Source organism: Rhynchophorus ferrugineus, unplaced genomic scaffold (genome assembly GCF_030347505.1).
Source record: "Rhynchophorus ferrugineus isolate W39M unplaced genomic scaffold, kcgeb_rfMv2 rfM6, whole genome shotgun sequence".
NCBI classification, from domain to species: Eukaryota; Metazoa; Arthropoda; class Insecta; order Coleoptera; family Curculionidae; genus Rhynchophorus; species Rhynchophorus ferrugineus.
This window is the reverse complement of record NW_027472585.1, coordinates 357,420-379,262: the sequence shown is the minus strand read 5'-3', so window position 1 is coordinate 379,262 and position 21,843 is coordinate 357,420. Positions and strand designations below refer to the sequence as shown.

At 34.0% G+C, this 21,843-nt stretch overlaps 2 protein-coding genes and 1 pseudogene across 4 annotated transcripts in view; all 3 read right to left on the bottom strand.

Moving 5' to 3' along the window:
• LOC143198975 (phosphatidylcholine:ceramide cholinephosphotransferase 2) overlaps positions 1-11,513 on the bottom strand; it is a 73,459-nt gene extending 61,946 nt beyond the window's left edge. Inside the window, exons 1-2 of one of the 2 annotated variants that reach the window (XM_076408668.1) lie at positions 11,428-11,513; positions 7,844-8,028 (exon numbers count right to left, since the gene is read on the bottom strand). In XM_076408668.1, coding sequence (XP_076264783.1) covers positions 7,844-7,851 — 8 coding nt within the window. In that variant the 5' untranslated portion in view covers positions 7,852-8,028; positions 11,428-11,513. The remainder of the gene's footprint in view (positions 1-7,843; positions 8,029-11,427) is intronic. The other variant, XM_076408679.1, reaches the window with a different exon arrangement.
• LOC143199221 (uncharacterized) lies at positions 1,080-1,176 on the bottom strand (annotated as a pseudogene).
• A 2,048-nt stretch (positions 11,514-13,561) lies between the features above and the next one.
• LOC143198969 (cGMP-dependent protein kinase, isozyme 1) overlaps positions 13,562-21,843 on the bottom strand; it is a 40,215-nt gene continuing 31,933 nt past the window's right edge. For both annotated transcript variants that reach the window (XM_076408653.1, XM_076408654.1), the window contains exons 5-12: positions 21,301-21,470; positions 20,445-20,547; positions 20,154-20,390; positions 18,271-18,487; positions 17,993-18,210; positions 17,761-17,938; positions 15,918-16,100; positions 13,562-14,348 (exon numbers count right to left, since the gene is read on the bottom strand). In XM_076408653.1, the coding sequence (XP_076264768.1) occupies positions 14,186-14,348; positions 15,918-16,100; positions 17,761-17,938; positions 17,993-18,210; positions 18,271-18,487; positions 20,154-20,390; positions 20,445-20,547; positions 21,301-21,470 (1,469 nt within the window). In that variant the 3' untranslated portion in view covers positions 13,562-14,185. The remainder of the gene's footprint in view (positions 14,349-15,917; positions 16,101-17,760; positions 17,939-17,992; positions 18,211-18,270; positions 18,488-20,153; positions 20,391-20,444; positions 20,548-21,300; positions 21,471-21,843) is intronic.

Sequence of the window (21,843 nt, the reverse complement as noted above, 5' to 3'; positions counted from 1 at the left end):
GGAAATTTTGTCACAGCCCTAGAGCTAAATACTATAGCTCCACACTGGTATTAGAATTCGCTTGATAGGTGTCGTCATTTCATGACTATACAAATGTAAGGTAGAGGGAAAGGGACAGACATAAAGTGTATATATAAAATAATAAATTAATAAATAAAAAATTAATAATACAAACGGGGAGGCTAAAAGTATAAATAGTGTTTATACAATTTAAAAATGATCACAAATACAGGACTATAAACACAACCATAATGAAGTAGAGGCTCTACCCAGACAGCACAAATCAGCACCTATGCCGAAATCTCGTAGAAATCCGAGGAACCTGTCCTGTGTACTCCTGTTAAGGCATTTCTAAAATTTTGCAGCCCATACTTGGTTCTAATCTGAGTGAGCCGCGGACAGGACTGAAATAGGCGCACGGTGACAAACGCACAGTGAGTAGGCGCGCTCGGACCCAAGGACGTTGTACCTCGTTATTTGTGAAACAAGAAATGAATGGGATAAGGCCAGTATGGACACAAACATCCGTGGAGGGGAGATGAGGCTGCCGATTTACCGTTATACCAACGTGAGAAGGGATCCACTGTAAACTTATTCTGATCCTATTCAGATAGAGAGTCCGGAAAACTGACAGTGAGTGGGTGACCAGGGATGGTTGAACTTTTGTTCCAGGAAACATTCGAGAGAATTTCCGGAGTCGGTCAGGATTGGCTATTCTTTGAAGGTTTGCGTTGAGATGTACGATGAAACTTTGAATATTGCCTAGAATTCAGCGACCAATACTGAATCCTGTTCGGGGAGTTTGCCCACTGCGAGATTTGGAGCCGTCGATATAAATGTGCTTGCGGCCAGGGTAAGAGTGGAGAAGTTCACCGAACTTGGACCGAATGAGGTAAGGACAATATTCTCTTTTATAAAATTGACATTAAGATATATTTATTAAGGGGATAGTAAAGGCCCAAGGGGGAAAATTGGGGTAGTGAACAAGGAGGGGATGCAACAAGCCAATTCCAGCCCTGGAAAGAAGATCAGCAATCTTATGAAAGGTGCGAGTGGAGTTGTCAGGGATAAGACGGTCCACAAATGTGGGACGCTTCACTATTTTGCGTGTCATCCTTGCGCAGGGGCCATGCTAATCTTCTCTGTATCGTTCCCCCGAAGTCAGTACCATACTAAGGTATTTTGCTGTGTTGGATGGAATGATTGAATATTCATGCTGTTAATGAAGACATGTTGTGGCGTGATTCTCTTATTTATGAAAACCATATGTATCTATGTCGATTCATTTTTACCTTGTCAAGAACAAATTGGGGTATTCGTATGTCTGCAGTCTCCGCTATTACTAATATTGCTCTATCATCAGCAAAGATGACAGTTGTGCTATATAATGTAACAAGTACAAATTGTTACGGATATGTGATTTGTGTAACATCGAGAAAGACAGAAAGCCTTCCCTTATTTTCCAGAGCCTTTTCATTTACATCTACAATTCGGTGTACTTGGTAATTTAAGTATTCTTGAAATAAAACTGGTGAGATGGCATCAGCTCTCTTTTTGGGAAATAGGTTTGAGTCGTTTTAGAAACAATTTCTCAATTTTAACCAATGACTTTCTCTGCAGTCTTTTCAGTTTCATATCCGTCATAACGTCATTGAGTTGTTTTCAAATTAAAGTGACTCTTAAATTAATTTCTTTGACTCAGGATAACTTTTTCTTAGGAATTATTATTGCAATCCTCTCGTAACCAATATTTGGGATCGAGGCATGGTAGTAAATTGTTGCCACTGTTTGGCTGGAAACTTTCTTCCAAATGTTCCGGTACTATAACTGCAACTATAAACGCATTAAAATTAAGCTTATGTTGAATATCCAATTTCTTGTAATCATACACATCCGGCTTTCCATTACGGTTCTGGTCTTTGACATCGAATAGTTAACTCAACTTAAGGAAATTTAATATTATTTCTTGGGTATACATGGTACGTGGACTTCATACTATTTGTTTCTATTACTTATTAGCTAAATATATTCGAAATAGTATTGTTAATTGGTTCCGTAAATATTTTTATAGAGGTAATAAATATTGTGACCTTAATGGGCTTTACATAACAAATAAAACCGTTTTTTAATAAAACAGGAAAAACAGAAACATTAAATATTTATTTACATATGTTATTTTGAAGTTATATACTTCTAAAAAAATATTTATATATCTTTTTAGATTGAGTTCAACTTTTAGTCCTTGTATTTACAACTTTTTATATTCATTTACGCAGATAATTTTTAAATTAATATTTTAGTATGTTATCTACAAAATAGTTGGAAGTAGTCGACATTTTTTAAACACATTTCTCAACATACTGTGGTGTCCCATAAACTAGTGAAAAGGAAATGAAATTTCCAGGAACTTAAATGTTTTTATCGTTCTTTGTTACTGTCCAAGAGGTTTTTTCAACACTGCGTCGACAGCATTAATTTATGATCAAAAATGAATACTAATGTGATGTATTGTGTTTCTTTGGGATAAAATTGCGTTTATATCAACGTGTTTTCAAGTCATCTAATTAGTATGGCGTTTAAATCCTTCTTCGAATAATTTTTAATCCTAAATCGACTGAAAGCTATGTCCTCAAGGATGTTTTCTAGCGCCATAATTTGAGCAAAATGGGGGATACGGCAGTTTAATAATGAGATTAGTTGAATTTTTGCTGTCTAAAATAGATTATTTTTATTTACAATAAGGCCACTGTTGACCTTGAGGCATGTCGAATTTTACATCGTGGAATAACGGTCAACAAAGTACCCAGAAATATAATCCCAGATGTTGATGACGGGCGGGGTGCCGGCAGCGACAACTAGAACACGATAACGAATAGCTGGCAACCCCGAGACGTTTATCTGGGATGTTATTGAAGGGTATTTCCATCATTCAGTAACAGGCCATCGTTTGGTTTGGACGATATTGTAATTTCCACATTTTTATATTACTTCAATAAATAACGGTCACATAATGTAAACACCACTGTTTCACTTCACATTACCTCCATTCACCGAGTCAGCTAATTTACCCTAAATTTGTACGTATCGTTGAATGTATATGCTTCCAATAAATTTAAATTGTAATTTTTGTTTTCTAAACTTTTTTCTACTATAAACAGTTCAGATAAGAAAATGCGAAAAACCCATAAAACCTTGAGTTTCTTGGAAGCCATCGTCATCGCGGAAAATAAGAAACTGCCCATTTTCCAATCGATGCTTCGGAAGGAAAATATTGCGTGTGCCGTTCTGATGCTATTACCAGAAGGAATTACGGTTTTCTTTTATCGATTCCAGGAAGTCGTGCTAAATAATTAAAATTTTCGAGCGGATATCCCACGAACCGTCTGTTAAGGGCCCTATTAACGTTACTTAATAATTCATAAGAATTTGAAGATAATGAGATCATAACATTAAAGTATTATACATCATTATGTAATATTTTAAGTTATCAATAGCGTATATTGTTTATATTTTTATAATTAATTTTCTATTTTATGTTTAATTCTTAATATCAGTAATTAATCAATGATTAATTAGGCGTAACTTAATAATCGATAAAAGTTAACTTATAATGATTGAAATTTTTAATTGTTTACAAATATATTTTTGTTAAAGTTTGACCACTCTGCAGCATATTTTGTCAAAAATATAGTGGAAATGAGTCTATAAAACAGAGATTTATTATTTATCTAAATTTTAATAATTAAATTTACAAAAAAGTTCATTCCGCACTGCTTACGAAGAAGTGGCAATTTGAGTATTGGAGAGAAAAGAAGTTAACCAGAGCAATATGTGAGGTGAATACGGTGGTATTTGTCTATGGTGTATGTTTTGGCATTAAATCTTTTCACAATGGTAGGTTTGTGAGATGGTACATTGTTGTGATATAAATTTTAAGTCTTCTTTTTTGATATATTTTTGAATTTTTTTGACCAATTTGAGCACAACCTGATAAGGTAAACTCGATATGAACGTATTATGTAAAATTATAAATATTTTGTAATATTTTCAGCGATTTTGTAGACGAAATTCCATTTTCAATCCAAAATTTATAAAAATCCATTATACAAAATGTAGACAAACTAATCAACTAAATACAGATGGCATTCAAACTCTGTGTTAGTGTAAAAAACAGTTATTGGTCAGCTTTCTGAAATTATTTTTTTTTAAATGTTGCAATTACTGTTAAAATATCTTTCTATTAATCAGTTATTGAAAAACTAATTTGTATAACTCGTATGTTTGTAAAATATGATGTTATATTTATTTACCGAAACTAATTTTTTAATAACTTGAATTCAACTGAGAGATAAATATTCCTATAACAAGAACAATTAAATCTAGAAACAAAAGAAATCCTAGAAATGTATTGCCTTAGAAGTTAACAGTACAATTACATGCGCATGATGGCACATGTAAAACGAAAATATTGTAAACGAATATGTTTATCTATCCTGCGAGATTTGCGAAATTAAGAGACCTCGAGAGTAAAGTGGAAATTCTGTAGGTAAAAAAAAACAAAAAGAAAAGTAAACCTTGATATAAGTTATTGTTAAATATCTGCAGAATTTTATCACCAAAAGAAGTCACCAAATCACTTAATAACCGGTCAAGTGATGCAAAATCCACCGAAAAATCATATTATTATATCTATATTTTTTTTATATTTTTATATTTACATAAATTTGATTGTATGAAGGTTCGTGTGCTGAAGGACAAGTCAATAAGTAAAATGGTTATTCTATAGTACACGAAGACATTGTAGTAATAAATCTATTTAAGAATTCATATAAAAACTCTATACATTAATTTTATTCAAATTATAATCAACAAAGGGCAGGGCAATTTCTCGAGTGCAGTTGCGCATGCAATATTTTCCTTCGCTATCATTCTCCAGAGCTCGGTTCGTTATTTTGCGATGACAGAAGCATTTCTTAGAACGTCAGTGTTGTGGCACAGACCGTCACGCAACACTAAGTGATTTCTCTTTGATTTCATTAAATTTTTTGTTCGTGTACATGGTTTTCAGTGTGCGAAAAAATTGTTATTTTTATGATTTATATTTAAATATTCCAAATGCTTGAAGGAACAAGTTTTTACTATTCGATAATTTTTGATCGGAATATTTTATTAGGTCATCGTGTAAAACCTTCAATTCTCCAGGGAATAAAAATGGGCTAACCTTTAGGGTGTGTCAAAGGAGTGGGATAGGACGAAATTAAAGATATGGCACTGTTCCATCGACTAAAAATAGCAAGGGCATAAATATCTTGGGTAACACCTTGTTGTGGACGGATAGAAGCGAGCCTTAATTAATTTTTGCTTCTTCGGAGACGAGGAATATTATCAGACGCCATCAGAAAAATTGATGTTTGAAAAACGACTTTTGTTGTAAATATTTATGTGGAAATGACACAAATTAGTTATGGTTCGATATACAATACATAAAGTGAATAAACGAGCCTTTAAAACCAATAACAAATTATATAGATCGGAAATTACAGCTTTAGTTACCGCTATTACAGGTTTTATTATGCCTTTGCTTCAAGTTTTATTCTATTAATTTTTTTTCAATTTATTTCTGATTTTTATTAATAATATTAGCATTTATTATTAAATATTTATATTTTTTTTTAATATTAACGCTTTATACAAAGGTTAAATTTATGTACTGGTTTAATTTCGTCCCATTCTTCTGATCTCTTAAATATTTTTTGTTATAAAAATATTTTTATTAAAGGAAGAGGTGATGATTGTGGTAGAGGATTATTTAAAAGGCTTTCGGATGTCCACTTAATGGTGGGAACTAGTGAAATTCAAATACATTCAACAGGAAAAAAACAGGGAAAATAAATACGTGTTGTATGAGTTCTTTTTCTTAATTAACCGATTAGTTAATGTAATAAAAATAAAAAGCGGATGCATTAGACCGTAAATATATAAAGTAAAAGTTTAAATCAATTTAGTAATAACTTAGGTGGTTTAAAATCACATGAGTTCTTTTGTTGTGAATTTTACAACTACTTGATTTATTTTCTGTATTACGGAAATAATTATATATTATAGAAAAATATATTTTATCGTTTATTAAGGTCCAATCATTTCAATTTAATACATGTTTTAACTAAATTGTTAACTGCAGTGGCTTTTGCTTTGATTATGGAAAATTATGCGTATAGAAGAGAAGAAATATTACGATGTGATTAGTGATATGTAAAAATTGGAGATTTTGAGATATCGTTATTTACATTATTAGCTTGTGTTTTAATACAAATGTTACTAAACGCTGCTCCTATTACTTTTTAATGAAAATAAATGTAATATTCATTGTTCTGATGAACCTAAATATTACTGGTTTTATTTAAGACTTGATGGAAATCCACCGTTTGTAGACTGAAATTAAATCATCATTGCCAGGGGTATCAATAAATATTTAAATACAAAATTGGCACCCTAATGGTCAAATGGACGCTATAAAATATGAAGTATTATTACAGTAATATGTTTCACCACTATTTCTATATATACTATACAGGCGCTGAGAAATATCATTAAACAATATCAGAAAATATTATTTAAATTGTCTTAAATGATAATACAGACTTTGAAAAAGAGGTTATGGGATCGTCTATGACATTTTACGAGCGACAGTATCCACAGTAATGACAGCATATATAAAACATGTCGTCAAGGAGGAGTGGACGAAACTCAAAGTTAATTGACAGAGACAGGATTGTGACCAGACTACATAAAACTATCGGGAGAACTATAAAACTCAACTCAACTTAAGAACAGTACCACTGAAACTTCACAAAGCTAATATTCATAAAGGGGTTACGATTGTGAAAACTTTTGTGACAGAAGCTAAGCTGCGATGGAAATGGTGCAACCGTCAAAAACCTTGGACACTTGCTGGTTGGAAGAAGACATTATGGTCCGATGAATTATATAAAGATGTAAGGTTAATAAATAAATTATATAAAGGCACTGAGAAATATTATTAAACAATATCAGACATTTTTATGGTGAAATAGAAATATAAAAATGTAACATCATGGAAACTTTATGATTATTAGTTATGATATATTTATTTATTTAGATAATAAATTAGTATAACTGTACATGGAGTGAACCTAAATCATAATTATAACCTTTTTCTTCTAAAACATGAAATAAGTTTCAGAAGTTTTCAGGCAAGAAACCAGAAGATTGATGCGAAACAAACCACCATGAACTTTTATAGAGTAGTCTCATTTAATTTTAATTTCGGCAATACATACAGATGAATTTATCCCACACTCATTCTGCTTGTGTATTGATGCAAATACAACTGCATAATCGTAATAAATTAATTTTATAAATTAAGATTCTACTAAGAATATCTAATGTACGACATAATTCATTTTAAAAAATAGTGATGAAATGGTGGATTAGGTTTTACATGTTTTTATATCTATTTTTAAGCTTTATTTGAATATGTTGATAACGAGTGAATATATAAATGTTTGTGTCGATGTTTATGCATTTATCTACATGTTTGAAAGCGTGAAAACTAGTTGTCCCATCCTATGTATATAGAAAAAAGTTCGTTATGACATTCGTGCTGGAAAATCGTGAATACACTAAAGCGTTTGATAAAAGTAAAAACTAAAGGAAAAGTTAAACCATCCCCACTCACCAATAAGCCCATATTTACAAGTGGTCATCGACCTGTGCCCGCTCTACGGTCTGCGTATTTTGGTGCGTTAATAGAAAACAACAACAAGAATAAACCAAATAAAATCGAAGCGGATTTTTTAATTACTGTGTCATGGTGGACGTAGAGCTTTATCACCTTCCGTCGCCGGCCGATATCGCCGTCTCGTCGACGCTCTGGAACGTGGCTGACGCGCCGCCACTCGACGACACCTGGGTAACTTCTTCGGGACGTACGTTTCGGCGATGGGTTTCGGGTCGCGCTTGCGTTACACCGTCGCCTTGGCTTCAGCACTGAAACAATGAGGATTTGAAAAACTGGAGGAAAAAAGACGGAACGAACAGGTGGTGGGTGACCTTGATTTTCGTAAAAGGGGGTCTGGAATTATTAAACAACTCCTTTCGCTCGCCTGCTAATTCGTTGTGTCTCTACGAACTATTTGTTTTTCGGACTTAATATTTAAATCGAATCGATCCCTTGTAACTTTTTAATTGCATACTAAACGAAGCGGTTTTTTAACCATAACTGTAACCAATCTTGATTGCGAATAAATATTGTAAGTATGATTTTCCTTATTTTAATTTTATTTCTTCGTTATTCGGTTGTTTTAAAATTGATTTAGGGTCCGGATCCGTCCAAGACATTCAAACCTGGTGTACTCGGATATGGTGCGTGTTTATATATTCTATTCAATATAACAGTGAACTCAGTTCATCACGATTTTTAATGTATTACCTATCGCATTTTATAAATTCGTTTTAAAATCAGACAACATTTTCCTTCTCATTTTATTCTAGTTAAAAAGAGGTACGTTGATACGTTCGAAAATATACCAGAATTAATCTATAGTCCTTCCAATCAAACCGCAAATGCACGTCATCAAAATTTATAATGCAACGTTGCCACTAGACGTTGCCACCTACTGTTCATTCAAGAAACCATTCAAAAATGTTGGAACAATCTCTTTTATACCAATGATGAAGATGAAGATATTCCCTTAAGTGTAATTAGGCAACAGTTGCAATGGAATGCGGATGTCCTTGCCAATGCGTCTTTGGTTATTATTAACTTACTGAAAATGGCGAATCCCGACATTGTTTGTACTTCAGGTTATTATAATTTATGGGACGAAGATAAGCAGACGAATGATAATAAGAAGGAAGATAGGGACAGCGGGGACGATGACGACGATCCCACTGAAGTTATTTAAAGTCGCTTTATCCAACGTGTGAATTACGATTTGTTTGAATTAGTTCATATTAACGAGCATCAGCTTCATGTGATTTTCAGTGTCATAGTTGTACTTATAATGTACTTTTTGCACGATATTTCCAAGTATGACTGATTAAAACATAGTTAAATTACTAGTTTTAACGAAAAAAAAAACTTTAAAATTGAATGTTATGCCTAAAACACATACGTATGAAGTCTGCCGATGTTGATGTCACCTCAAAAGGTTGGGCCTTGTGTAATTTCGAAAGAAAGGTGTGTAATCATTAAGTTATATTTCCGGATCTCATATAATATTTTTATTTCTACCACCGAGACATCACGCCACCACCATACGCAGTTCGGTTTATTTTTAGGTTCAACTTTACTAAAATCGTTGGTCTGCCAGTTCTGCGTTATTTCATCCAACGCTTATTGGAATTGTTACACACGTGTTGTTTTTTTGTTTTAGGTCGGCGACAAATTATGGTAAACATTACAATTAATTTAACTTTTTTATTTGGGACATACTACTTAATTTCGGCAATCATATATCATATTTAAATCTATTTAACATCACTTAGTTTGCGGGGGAACATTATCAGTTGTGATTCAGGAGTTTTTCTAACTTCTATTAGCTCAAACTACGTCAAAAGCTCTTAACAAAAAAACAAACCGCGGTTAATAGCAAATAGCGACAGACCGAGGTGATACAGGGTAGGGAAAAAATAATACGAACACCTTAACAGGGCAATTGAAAAGTCGCCGGCCTGACACATAGATAGCGCTACTAGAATTAAATCCATATGTTTTTTAGTTAACACTAATCCTCAAAAGATGCGTGTTTAAATATGACAGCTGTCGGATGATTAGTTTGTGAATTATAGCATTTTGAGTGAAACAACTTTAGTTATTGTGAAAAAATGGAGAGAAAGAAATTTCGCGTGTTTAAAAAATATTGCTTTTTTGATTGGAAAAAATACAGTTGAAGCAAAAACTTGGCTTGTGTCAAGTTTCCGGACACTGCCCCAGAAAAATCAACCGTCAAAGATTGGTATGCTAAGTTTAGACGTGGTGAAATGAGCACCGAAGACGGTGAACTCAGTGGACGCCTAAAAGAGGTTTTTACCGACAAAAACATTTAAAAAATCCACAAAATGATTTTGAACGACCGTAAATTGAAATTGATTGAAATAGCAGACGCTCTATATGTACATCATATCATTCATGAATATTTGGGCCTGAGAAAGATCTGTGCAAAGTGGGTGCCGTGCGAGCTCACTTTTGACCAAAACAACGACGAGTTGATGATTCGGAGCAGTGTTTAAAGATGATCAAGCTTAATAAACCAGAGTTTTTGCGTCGAAATGTGGTAATGGATGGAACGTGGCTCCATCATTTCACTCCGAAGTCGAATAGACCGTTATCCGAGTGGACTGTACACGATGAACCCGCTTCCAAAGCGTGGGAAAACGCAACAGTCAGCTGGAAAGGTTATGGCGTCTGTATTTTGGGATGCGCATGGAATAATTTTTATTGACTACCTTGAAAAAGGAAGGACCATCAACAGGGACTATTACATAGCGTTATTGGACCATTTGTAAGACGAAATCGCCGAAAAACGGCCGCATTTGAAGAAAAAGAAAGTGCTACTTCACCAAAACAATGCACCGTGTCACAAGTCAGTAAATTATTTTAAACCAAAGGACAAATCGTATTACCAAAATGGTATCGAAATGTTGGAGGGTCGCTGTAATCAATGTATCACCCTTGAAGGAAATTATGCTGAATAAAAAAAATAATTTTGCCAAAAAAATTTTTGACCTGTTATGTGTACACAATATTTATTGATTATTTATATTTTTATGAAGTTCTTGGTATGGCTAGCATATTGCTGCCAAATACTGTATTCACACTGTTAAGTCTTGATCAGAATATCATCAAACAGCTTCACCGGTGTGCACAATCTCCAAATACATTAACAGAAATCAACAACATGGTTAACTTTGGAGCAGAGAGTCATTTGCATCTCCAACAGTATTGAAGCATTGAAGATGGCTGTTTTGGCACAAGAATGGGACAACAATCCGTTGCATACTATTCAGACATTTTACGGATCTATTCTCTGAAGAACTGCAGCTGTTTTAAAAATATTGTGTGTATATCAGGTGTTCATATTATTTTGCCCATTCCCTGTACATACATAGACATATAAAATCTTGTCAGTCCTAAGAGGTTTTTTCTTAATTGCGGCTTTTTATTTACGAAAACACAATTTAACTCCATTAATCATAAGTAGAATTGAGGAAAATTGTTGGAAAATTGATCGACGCTACGTTTCCTGCTATCGTTTTCTTCTCGATACTTATTTAGATAAAAGGTTTTTTTTCTGCAGATTAAAGCGGTTATCTTTTTAATGGCAATCGAAGTAAGAAACGGAGCGTTTTTATGTGATATTCGATAAATTGTTATAAATAACTTACCCGCATAATGTACTAACTGAATATTTCGTTCATCAACTGACTACTGTTGTGGCAGTAATAAAGTGGCGATAGTTTGAAAATGTTACCGACGGCAATTTCTGACATTTTATCAGTTAATTTGAAAGCTATCAGTCTTTACGTCAGTTGACATTGAAATTTAAATTAGCTCAATATTTATACAATCAACGTAAAAAGGTTGGTGATACATATATGTTAAAGGAAGTTATTAGAAATGTATTTTTTAGATCAATAATTAATTACTTTTAGTATTCTGACTAATAGTTAAAATAAATGTTAGAGTCGTAATGTGTTAATCGCCGTATTAACAAATATTATAAATGAATGATACAATTTAAGTTTATTCTTTTGTTTTTATTCGCTTAACACAAAAAACATTTCAGTTTTATATATATACTAGCGACCCGCCCCGGCTTCGCACGGGTGCAATGCTGATACTAAATTAAATACACTACAGAAAAAATATGAACGTTGTATATAAAAACATAGCGGCCCGCTCCGACTTTGCACGGGCATAAAATATATATGCCTATGTCACTCAATGAAAACATGATTAAAATCGATCCAGTATTTTTGGTTCATTCATTACTGCCCTTGGCCTGCACGCATTAAATTTGGAGTAAAACAATTCCTCTTCCCCTATACTTACTATGAAGATTTCCTGCTATCTTTGGAATATCTAAATTCATACAATTTTTATTACATTACACATTTTTAAACGCAAATTTTAAATTTGTAATATCTCCGAAAATATTTGTTTAATTTACATGCTGTAAGGAACCATATTGATCTATATTAATTGCACACTGTATTTAAGGTACTTAATTCGATAAGGATTAATGCCGTATTGCTTAAAATAGCTTCGTTAATAAGCCATTTTCTCACGTAAAAAGTAAACAATAAAAATGGTTAATGTGGGTTATCCCTAAAAGATAAACATATACAATCGCGGACTTTTTTGTAGACCTTTTTATGGTGTACAATACTGTAGTACATTAATTTGATCTAACTCGTAGGGTTAGGCAGCGTTTTTGCTAATTGCTAAATAAGCCTAAAAAAATAGGTTAATTTACGACATCACGTTAGAAACCTCTAAAATTAGCAATGTTGCCTTAGTATATTATGCATGTATTATACATATAAACCTTCGTCTTGAATCACTCTATCTATTGAAAAAAACCGTATCAAAATCCGTTGCGTAGTTTTAAAGATTTAAGCGCACATAGGGATATAGGGACAGAAAAGGCGACTTTGTTTTTACTATGTAGTGATGTTACAATTAAAGTTAAAATGCGGCTTTCCTCAAGTGCTTGTCTTTTCAATGCTTTTGTATGGATCAGGGATATGGACCATAGATGATTATATAGAGGTTTAATTTGAATAGACGATACCGAGGAAATATTTTGCACTGAGGCCACTTTTTGATTCGTACGTTTCAATATCCCTACAAAGGCATTTGGTTGGCTCATTTCTATAACGCGATTGTTTGTTTCTATGGTTTGTTTATGACGCCATTTTCGGTGTGCCTGATGATGAAGTACTGAAGTACGTTCAGCATTTTTGTGACTTAGCTATAATAAGTATTATTTGATCATAACGTATCTACAGTCTTAAAAAAGCTGTGTATGTAGTGTATGTGTGAAAATAAAAGAAAGAGACGTAATTTTCTTTGGAAAAAACAACCCAAGTTAGCTAGATTATGATAAGATCATACAACAGAGTACTGAAATTATGTGTATTAAGTTAACACTCTATTACTCTATGGTTGACACTTCTCTTTAGTTATATCGATATTACTTTTCCTAGTTTATGCGGTTGGAGCTTATGTTTTTGGTACTTTAAACTGTACTGAAATTTTAAACTGAAATTTCCCCATTTTATTAAAAAATACTATCACTATTATTATCTGACACTTTCAAAATCTATGGATGTTATCCAAAAGAATATCGGTCAACAAAATTATCGATATATTGGCCAAAAAAATCCAAATATCGATACTTTCCCACTAAACCTACTTAAAGGAAATTATTAAAAATATATTACTCAAACAACTGTTTAGTAGTAGTGTGGAATTAGTGTCGATATGGTAAGCTTTTTATTGAATTCAAACAAACGATTTTTATTTCTATTTATCAATATATTTTTTGTAATATACAAATTTAAAATTATTATACACAACACTGACCAAAATTAATATTTCTTTATTGTACATTCTAACTACAACGAACAACAGTCACATTATACTAATTTAATTTCTACTAAATATATAAGTTGTTCTTTATAATGATTGGAAAAGGATTTTTGTATATTGTAAACGTATATTTTAAATAATTTTGAATGGAGTTTTATCATCATTAACGGTAATAAAATAATAAATCTTTAAGTAATAACGATAATTAATTATTATTACAGGTAATAAGTGGATATATAAAAAAGAAATTTATATTTTATAGATAGATCTTTAATTAACGAATAATTATACTATTATTATTATTATTATTATCACAGTATATATGATGTTCTGTTGATACATTTATCTGTCAAGTCAAGATGCCAATAATTCCTAACTTATTAAAAAGGCACTTTGCGTCAGACACCCTGGTATGGCACTTGGAAGTTAAGGCATCAAAGATAAGTCTTCAATTAAACAGGATATTTGTTGCTGGCGAAAATATCAACATTCTTAAAAGTAGTGATTGACCATCGCAGCGGGATCCGCGTGCAGAAATCCCAGATATCGTCAAAAGTTCGTGTCCCAGTCGGAAAATTCATCGGGAGGTATGTCGTTATCTTTCGGGAAACAGTCGAAGTTCGTGGTATCACAAGGTCCTCGTACCAGCTGCTGAATAGGAGAGGGCAATGTTCTCGCGACCAAGCCATCCCAGTCGAAACCTTGGAACCATCTAAAACAGACATATTTTTAATATATATGAATATTAATAGGTCCTGCAAAAAACATTTTTTTAATTTTTAATTATGTTTTTTTTCGTCGTCTGTCAAATGAACGTTTGAAGCGTGTGCAAGAACGTATCCAAATACTCGGGGAAGATTCGGCGAACGGCTTGGTAATCTGTTCGTGGTCATTTCTGCTGAAAAAATTAAATTGTCTCGCGTCTCTTTCTATCTCGTCCCTTTACGATCATTTGACAGTTTTTATTCTTTAGCTCAGAAGCACGTAATATTTTGTTTATAATCATATTTTTCACAATTATTTAATAAAGTAAAATGTCTTGTGAATTACTGTTATGTTTATACTCTTGTTACTCTTATGTTTATACTGTTGTTACTCTTATGTTTATACAATTTTGGTACTCTATTTGTCGATTTCTGAAGATATTTCAAATATTTGCAATTTTGTAATGGCTACAAGATTATTCAAAACTAGCGACCCGCCCCGTCTTCGCACGGGTGCAATGATGATACTAAATTAAATACACTACAGAAAAAATATGAACGTTGTATATAAAAACATAGCGGCCCGCTCCGACTTTGCACGGGCATAAAATATATATGCCTATGTCACTCAATGAAAACATGATTAAAATCGATCCAGTATTTTTGGTTCATTCATTACTGCCCTTGGCCTGCACGCATTAAATTTGGAGTAAAACAATTCCTCTTCCCCTATACTTACTATGAAGATTTCCTGCTATCTTTGGAATATCTAAATTCATACAATTTTTATTACATTACACATTTTTAAACGCAAATTTTAAATTTGTAATATCTCCGAAAATATTTGTTTAATTTACATGCTGTAAGGAACCATATTGATCTATATTAATTGCACACTGTATTTAAGGTACTTAATTCGATAAGGATTAATGCCGTATTGCTTAAAATAGCTTCGTAAATAAGCCATTTTCTCACGTAAAAAGTAAACAATAAAAATGGTTAATGTGGGTTATCCCTAAAAGATAAACATATACCATCGCGGACTTTTTTGTAGACCTTTTTATGGTGTACAATACTGTAGTACATTAATTTGATCTAACTCGTAGGGTTAAGCAGCGTTTTTGCTAATTGCTAAATAAGCCTAAAAAAATAGGTTAATTTACGACATCACGTTAGAAACCTCTAAAATTAGCAATGTTGCCTTAGTATATTATGCATGTATTATACATATAAACCTTCCTCTTGAATCACTCTATCTATTGAAAAAAACCGCATCAAAATCCGTTGCGTAGTTTTAAAGATTTAAGCGCACATAGGGATATAGGGACAGAAAAGGCGACTTTGTTTTATACTATGTAGTGATCATCAGAAGATATGTTAAGCATTAAGGGAAAAGGATGTTTGTACATATTTGGAAATTTCACTATGACGTTGATAAAATAAAATAAAAAATTAACAGTAGTACCTCTATTTTGAGGTACAAAATGAAAGAAGTTGAGAATTAGATTGAATATTGTTTTTTTATAACTTTAGTTAGATACGATGTTATACTCAATAAAATTACGTGGTATACATACTTATGTTTCCTGATATCCATTATACCTCCTCTCTGATAACCGAGTCGTTCTGACGGCAAATCTCTACAAAGTTTCTTGATTAAGCTTTGTGCGGATCGTCCAACGTTGCCAAAGTCAACCATATCGATACCTTTAAGGATTAAATTATATGTTTTCATTGGGTCAGATGCCGTAAATGGTGGACTGAAAAAAATAATACATTATAACTACACATAAAATGACGTGCGCTTTTTTTTTAACCGAATGACTAGTATACGGTATATAAAATTTCAGTTAAATGCTTCCTTATCGCATTATGTATATATTTTATATATAACAGGTCAATTGAAAAGTCCTCGGTCTGACACATAGATTGCGCTACTGGAATTAAATCCATAGGTTTTTTAGTTAGTCCTAACGTTCAAAAGATGCGTGTATAAATTTGACAGTTTGTGAATTATAGCATTTTGATTTGAGTGAAGCAACTTATTGTGAAAAAAAAAACATAAAAAGGAATTCCACATATTGATAAAATATTGCTTTTTGAAGGGAAAAATACAGTTGAAGCAAAAACTTGGCTTGATGCCAAGTTTTCGGACACTGCCCCAGGAAAATCAACCATCAAGGATTGGTTTGCTAAGTTTAGACGTAGTGAAATAAGCACTGAAAACGGTGAACACAGTGTACGCCCAAAAGAGGTTGTTACCGACGAAAGCATTTAAAAAATCCACAACATGATTTTGATTAACCGTAAATTGAAATTGAATGAAATAGAAGACACTCTAAATATATCAACTGAATGTGTACATCATATTATTCACGAATATTTGTGTATGAGAAAGCTCTGTTCAAAGTAGGTGCCGCGCGAGCTCACTATTGACCAAAAACAACGACGAGTTGATGATTCGGAGCAGTGTTTGAAGATGATCAAGCATAGTAAACCCGAGTTTTTGCATCGATATGTGATAATGGATGAAACATGGCTCCATCATTTCACTCCGAAGTCCAATCGATAGTCATCGGAGTGGACTGCACACGATGAACCCGCTCCAAAGCGTGGAAAAACGCAAGAGTCGCCTGGCAAGGTTATGGTATATGTATTTTGGGATGCGCATGGAATAATTTTCATTGACTACCTTGAAAAAAGAAGGACTATCAACAGCGACTATTATATAGCGTCAGTGGGCCGTTTGAAGGACGAAATCGCCGAAAAACGGCCGCATTTGAAGAGAAAAAAGTGCTGCTTCACCAAGACCAATACACCGTGTCACAAGTCAGTGAAAAAGATGGAAAAAATCCAGGAATTCGGCTTTGAATTGCTTCCTTATCCACCATATTCTCCAGATTTGCCCCCAGCCACTATTTCCTGTTCTCAGATCTCAAAAGAATGCTCCTTGGGAAGAAATTTTCGTCGAATGAAGAGGTAATCGCCGAAACTGAGACCTATTTTGAAGCAAAAGACAAATCGTACTACAAAAATGGTATCGAAAAGTGGAGGGTCGCTATAATCAATGTATCACCCTTGAAGGGAATTATGTTGAATAAAATGTGTTTTACTATGGTAGACCAGGGACTTTTCAATTGACCTGTTAGTTATATCAAGTTTATAAATATACTTTGAGAGGAAACGAAATGTTTCAACTAATTTTAATTAATAATTTCATTATACTTATGGCGAGATTTATTGGAGTAACATTGTTACAAGAACTGAAATGTTTTGATGATGTTAAAAAGCATGCTATTTGTATCAGCGATATAGTAAGACTTTCAAAACCTAGATATATGGTAGATTTAACATTTTTTAAGATAGTTAAACAATGCTTATAATAAAGAACGATATAAACTATATGATTTTTATACGTACTTCCCAGTTAGAAGTTCGTGCATCAAAATACCGAGAGCCCAGTAATCAACAGCTCTGTCATGACCTTTGTTTAATATGGTTTCGGGCGCCACATATACGGGAGTACCACAGAACGTCCAGGTCTTGCTGCTGTACCCCAATCTCTTAGAGAAACCGAAATCGACTAGTTTTACATAACCTGAAAGTAATCTATAATTATATATGATCGTGTAGGATGTATCGGAAATGCTACCTTGATTATCAACTAAGAGGTTTTCAGGTTTGAGATCTCGGTAAATGATGCCTCTGGCGTGCAGGTAATCAAAAGCTTCGATAACACAAGCCGTGACGAATCTACACGTATGGTCGTCGAAACAGCCTCTGTCTCTGAGGATCGTCCAAACCTCACCACCTAAACATGCTTCCAGAAGCATATACACATATTTAGAATCTCTGTAGGTCCGAAACAGTCTACAAAAATGTCGGTTGGCGTGTTGGTTGGAGTTACGAAATATAAGCCAGAAACTTTACCTGCATATAAACTGACTACGGCAACTCAGCATTATGTTTCTCTCGCTGTAAATATGATCCTGTTGCTGAGTTTCCACGATGTGTTGCTTCTTTAAACATTTCAACGCGAAGGTAAGTGACGGATCCCTCGTGTACTGTACTAGTTCAACCCTTCCGAAACCACCCACTCCCAGGGTTCCGACTACTTCCAGATCATCGAGACTAATATAGTCATATTCTGGAAAAAAGGTAAACTATCATTAATATATAATGGGGGCGATATATAGAAACAATGTTTTGGAAAACCTGATATTAAATGTTCAGTTAAGTTAATATACAATATTGTTCACTGAGGAAAGAGTTTTGGTTCGATAATGTTTGAAATATTTATGAGATAAATAGTACAATACGATCAATATTAATGTAAGTAGTTTTATTAAGTATTTAGAAACTTTGATGACAATGTTTTAAACTTTAATGATAACTCTTTGAATTTCTGATTTTTCATATATATTCGTGAAATATTAATAGAAATCTGAAGAAAATATGGACAGTAAAATAGTTTTTTTTATTAGGGTAGACTGGAATACCTCCTCTAAGTTTAGAGACTAGCTAAAAGTATCACGGAGCCAAATTATTCGAATAGGGTTATGGTAAATAAATAGTTTTTTAATAAAAATTCAGACAAATCCAAAATTACGTGAGAAAGCTTGTTGTGGTGATCAAAAATCGCTCGTTATTAATCTTGAGACGAGTTTTACGTTAACAGCGAATAACACTCAAATAATACTCCTTGTGGAGAGTGTGGAGAGGGGAAAGGAATTCATAATGTACAAAACTACAAGTTTTAGAGCAATCAGAACAAATAAGTAATTTTTTCACTCCACAATCTTTATTTTTTCTTATTCCAAGATGACAAGCTAGAACCAAATGGCCTTTTGCTGATGTCGCTTCGGGATAGTGAAGTGTTTTGCGGGCGACAGAGACCGTGGGTTATGACTGGGATTGGTAGTTGGTTATCTGCCGAGAACCTTACACTGAGCACGTTCGAGAAACTCTTCACGAACGAGATGCTTGATTCCAGGTGAGTGTTGAAGTCCCTCATAAACCATAGGGCATTGAGTAACGCGCGAACTTTTTTGGATTGGAACACTTGGATTAGTTCAAGTTGTCTCTCAGAGACATACCGTACCACACCTGTGCTCTGTAGAGGTAGACTGGGCGGACTAGCATTTTGTACAGTGTCGTTTTCTGGGGGATTGGAAGTTTACTTTTTCTGCAGAGAAGTGGAAATAGTAGGTTGTACACGCCACCGCCTTTGCAGATAGCGGGCTGAATTTGAACTGACCATTAGAACCTACGGTCGAACTGGAGACCGAAGTATGATACTTTCTGGAGCCAGAGGAGAGGGACTTTATCGATTTGGAGGCGATAGTCGCGGAACTTCTTCTTGCGGTGGAACAGAATAGCCTGAGTTTTGCTCGGGTTTATCTGCAGCCACCAGAATTTATACCACGCAATCGCCTGGTTCAGTTGGACTTGAAGTCTGTCGCGAACAGCGTCGGGACTGTAACCGGTTGTGAAAGAAGCAGTATAATCTGCATGCTGTGTGGGAATATTTGTGGAGTGGAAAATCAGCCATGTAAAGGTTTAACAGAGTAGGGGTAGTGGAGCACCTTCCGGGATTTCGAGAGGAGACTGTGTGAATCAGGGACATTAGGTCATTCGGTAGATTAAGCTGTTGCCATACGTGCTCAAAAGCTTTGGAAATTTAACTTAACACTATTTAACCTTTTGATTACAAATATATTTTATTGAGTATCGTGCTTTTATCATTACTGCATAAGACTTGGATGAAATAGATCAGGGATCAAAATAGTATAGTGTATAACAATTAAACTAACCTTGTTGTTCCGGGATCACCGGTCTGTTCATTCGTTGCTCATCGCCATAGTCCTTCTCTTTAATCTCGCTGAGACTTCCCAACAATTGGTTGAAAGAGTCCCGATCCAACGTAAGACATTCGACGCCTGGGTTCAGTGCGATCACGGATGCAGTTCGACAGTCTTCTTTCAGCAGCGCTTGCTCTCCAAAATAATCGCCCCTTCCCAAAGTTCGTATCTCTTCTTCGTCCAAATGTCCTAAAATTGTTTTTTTTTAGATAGCGAACTTTTACCTTCAGTCGATCAAATTACCTGGTAATCTTTGAGTTACTTTGACAGATCCACTACTTATAATGAAGAAGGTGTCCCCACTGGCTCCTTGTCTAATGATATAAGCACCCGCGGGATAGAATTCCTGAAATTATAAGATCGAATTTTGTTTATGTGTATTGTGCTATTTTTGTATATTTTTTCCTTTCTCTCTCTCATCTCCATTTTTGTCTTTTCGTCTCCATCTCGTATTTTTATATTTTAGAGTTTCCTCTTTATCAACTAGGGTTTATCTGGATTGGACCTACTGCTTAACGTGGACTCCGAACCACGGACCTCTGTCTTAAGCCTACTGTCTAGCAAGTGACCAACTTAGAGATCATCCCAGAAGACATCCGGTTTTATTCAGCCTTGTTACTGGAGTGACTGGGATCATTTTCCTTGCGGATTTTGCACTCTTGCCTTTTGGACAATCACAATTATAAATAATCACAAATATATACAACCATGTCCCAGAAGGATTATAGATAGCAATAGCAGGATGACCGTTTTGATCACTGCGCCAACCAAGTCGACGCTTAAAATTTTCATGACAAATTTTAAACATTTGTCTACTAATAACACAAGGCGAAAACACAAGAATATTATTGCCCTCACTATTCAAAATCAAGTATTATCTTAACAGTCCACCAATAAACCGAAAACAAAAATTGTGATAAAACAAATATATAAGATAACGTACGAGATTGTTTGTTCAGTGGTGTTACTATAGCTAAATGATTGATGAAAAAAATTATTTTTTCACAAAATTAAAAAAACAAGTTTTACACGACCAATTTGTAAGAACTAAAAATAGTGGGCTAGTAACAGTAAACGTAGAAATAAAAAAAAAACGTACCACTTCTAAAACGTCAGCGACTTTGGTTAGTACATCATTCGAAAGGCTTTCTAGTAACGGGACCGACTTCAGGGAGTTGATGTTGTCCTGTAACCTCTGCAAACCTGTACGTTTCATGATCTGTTGGAAGACCTTCCTGTCCAACATCCATACTTTCGAGTCGGACAAAGCTACAACAAAATAGAGGAGTTTCGTTTTATTCTATGACAAGTTATCGCTGATAAGTCGCTTGATCGCCATTTGTACCTTTGCAAACTAAATTCAACCACTGTTTACCGACGGTCATCCATGAGTGGACCGCTCTCTTTCTGGTTTTCTTGATTTTTCCAGAAAATTTACGAGCGGCACACCTTATCAAGCCAAACATGATCGTGGTTTTGGTTGAAAAGAGACGATGTTTGGCAACGTTCCGAGTCAGACTAATACATTAATTCAACAAATATTCTCGCAGACAGAAAATTCGTAAATTTCTCGACACCGATGTGTGTGTTTATATTTTTAGCGATATCGTTTACTTATCAAATGTTAAATAATGCGGATAAT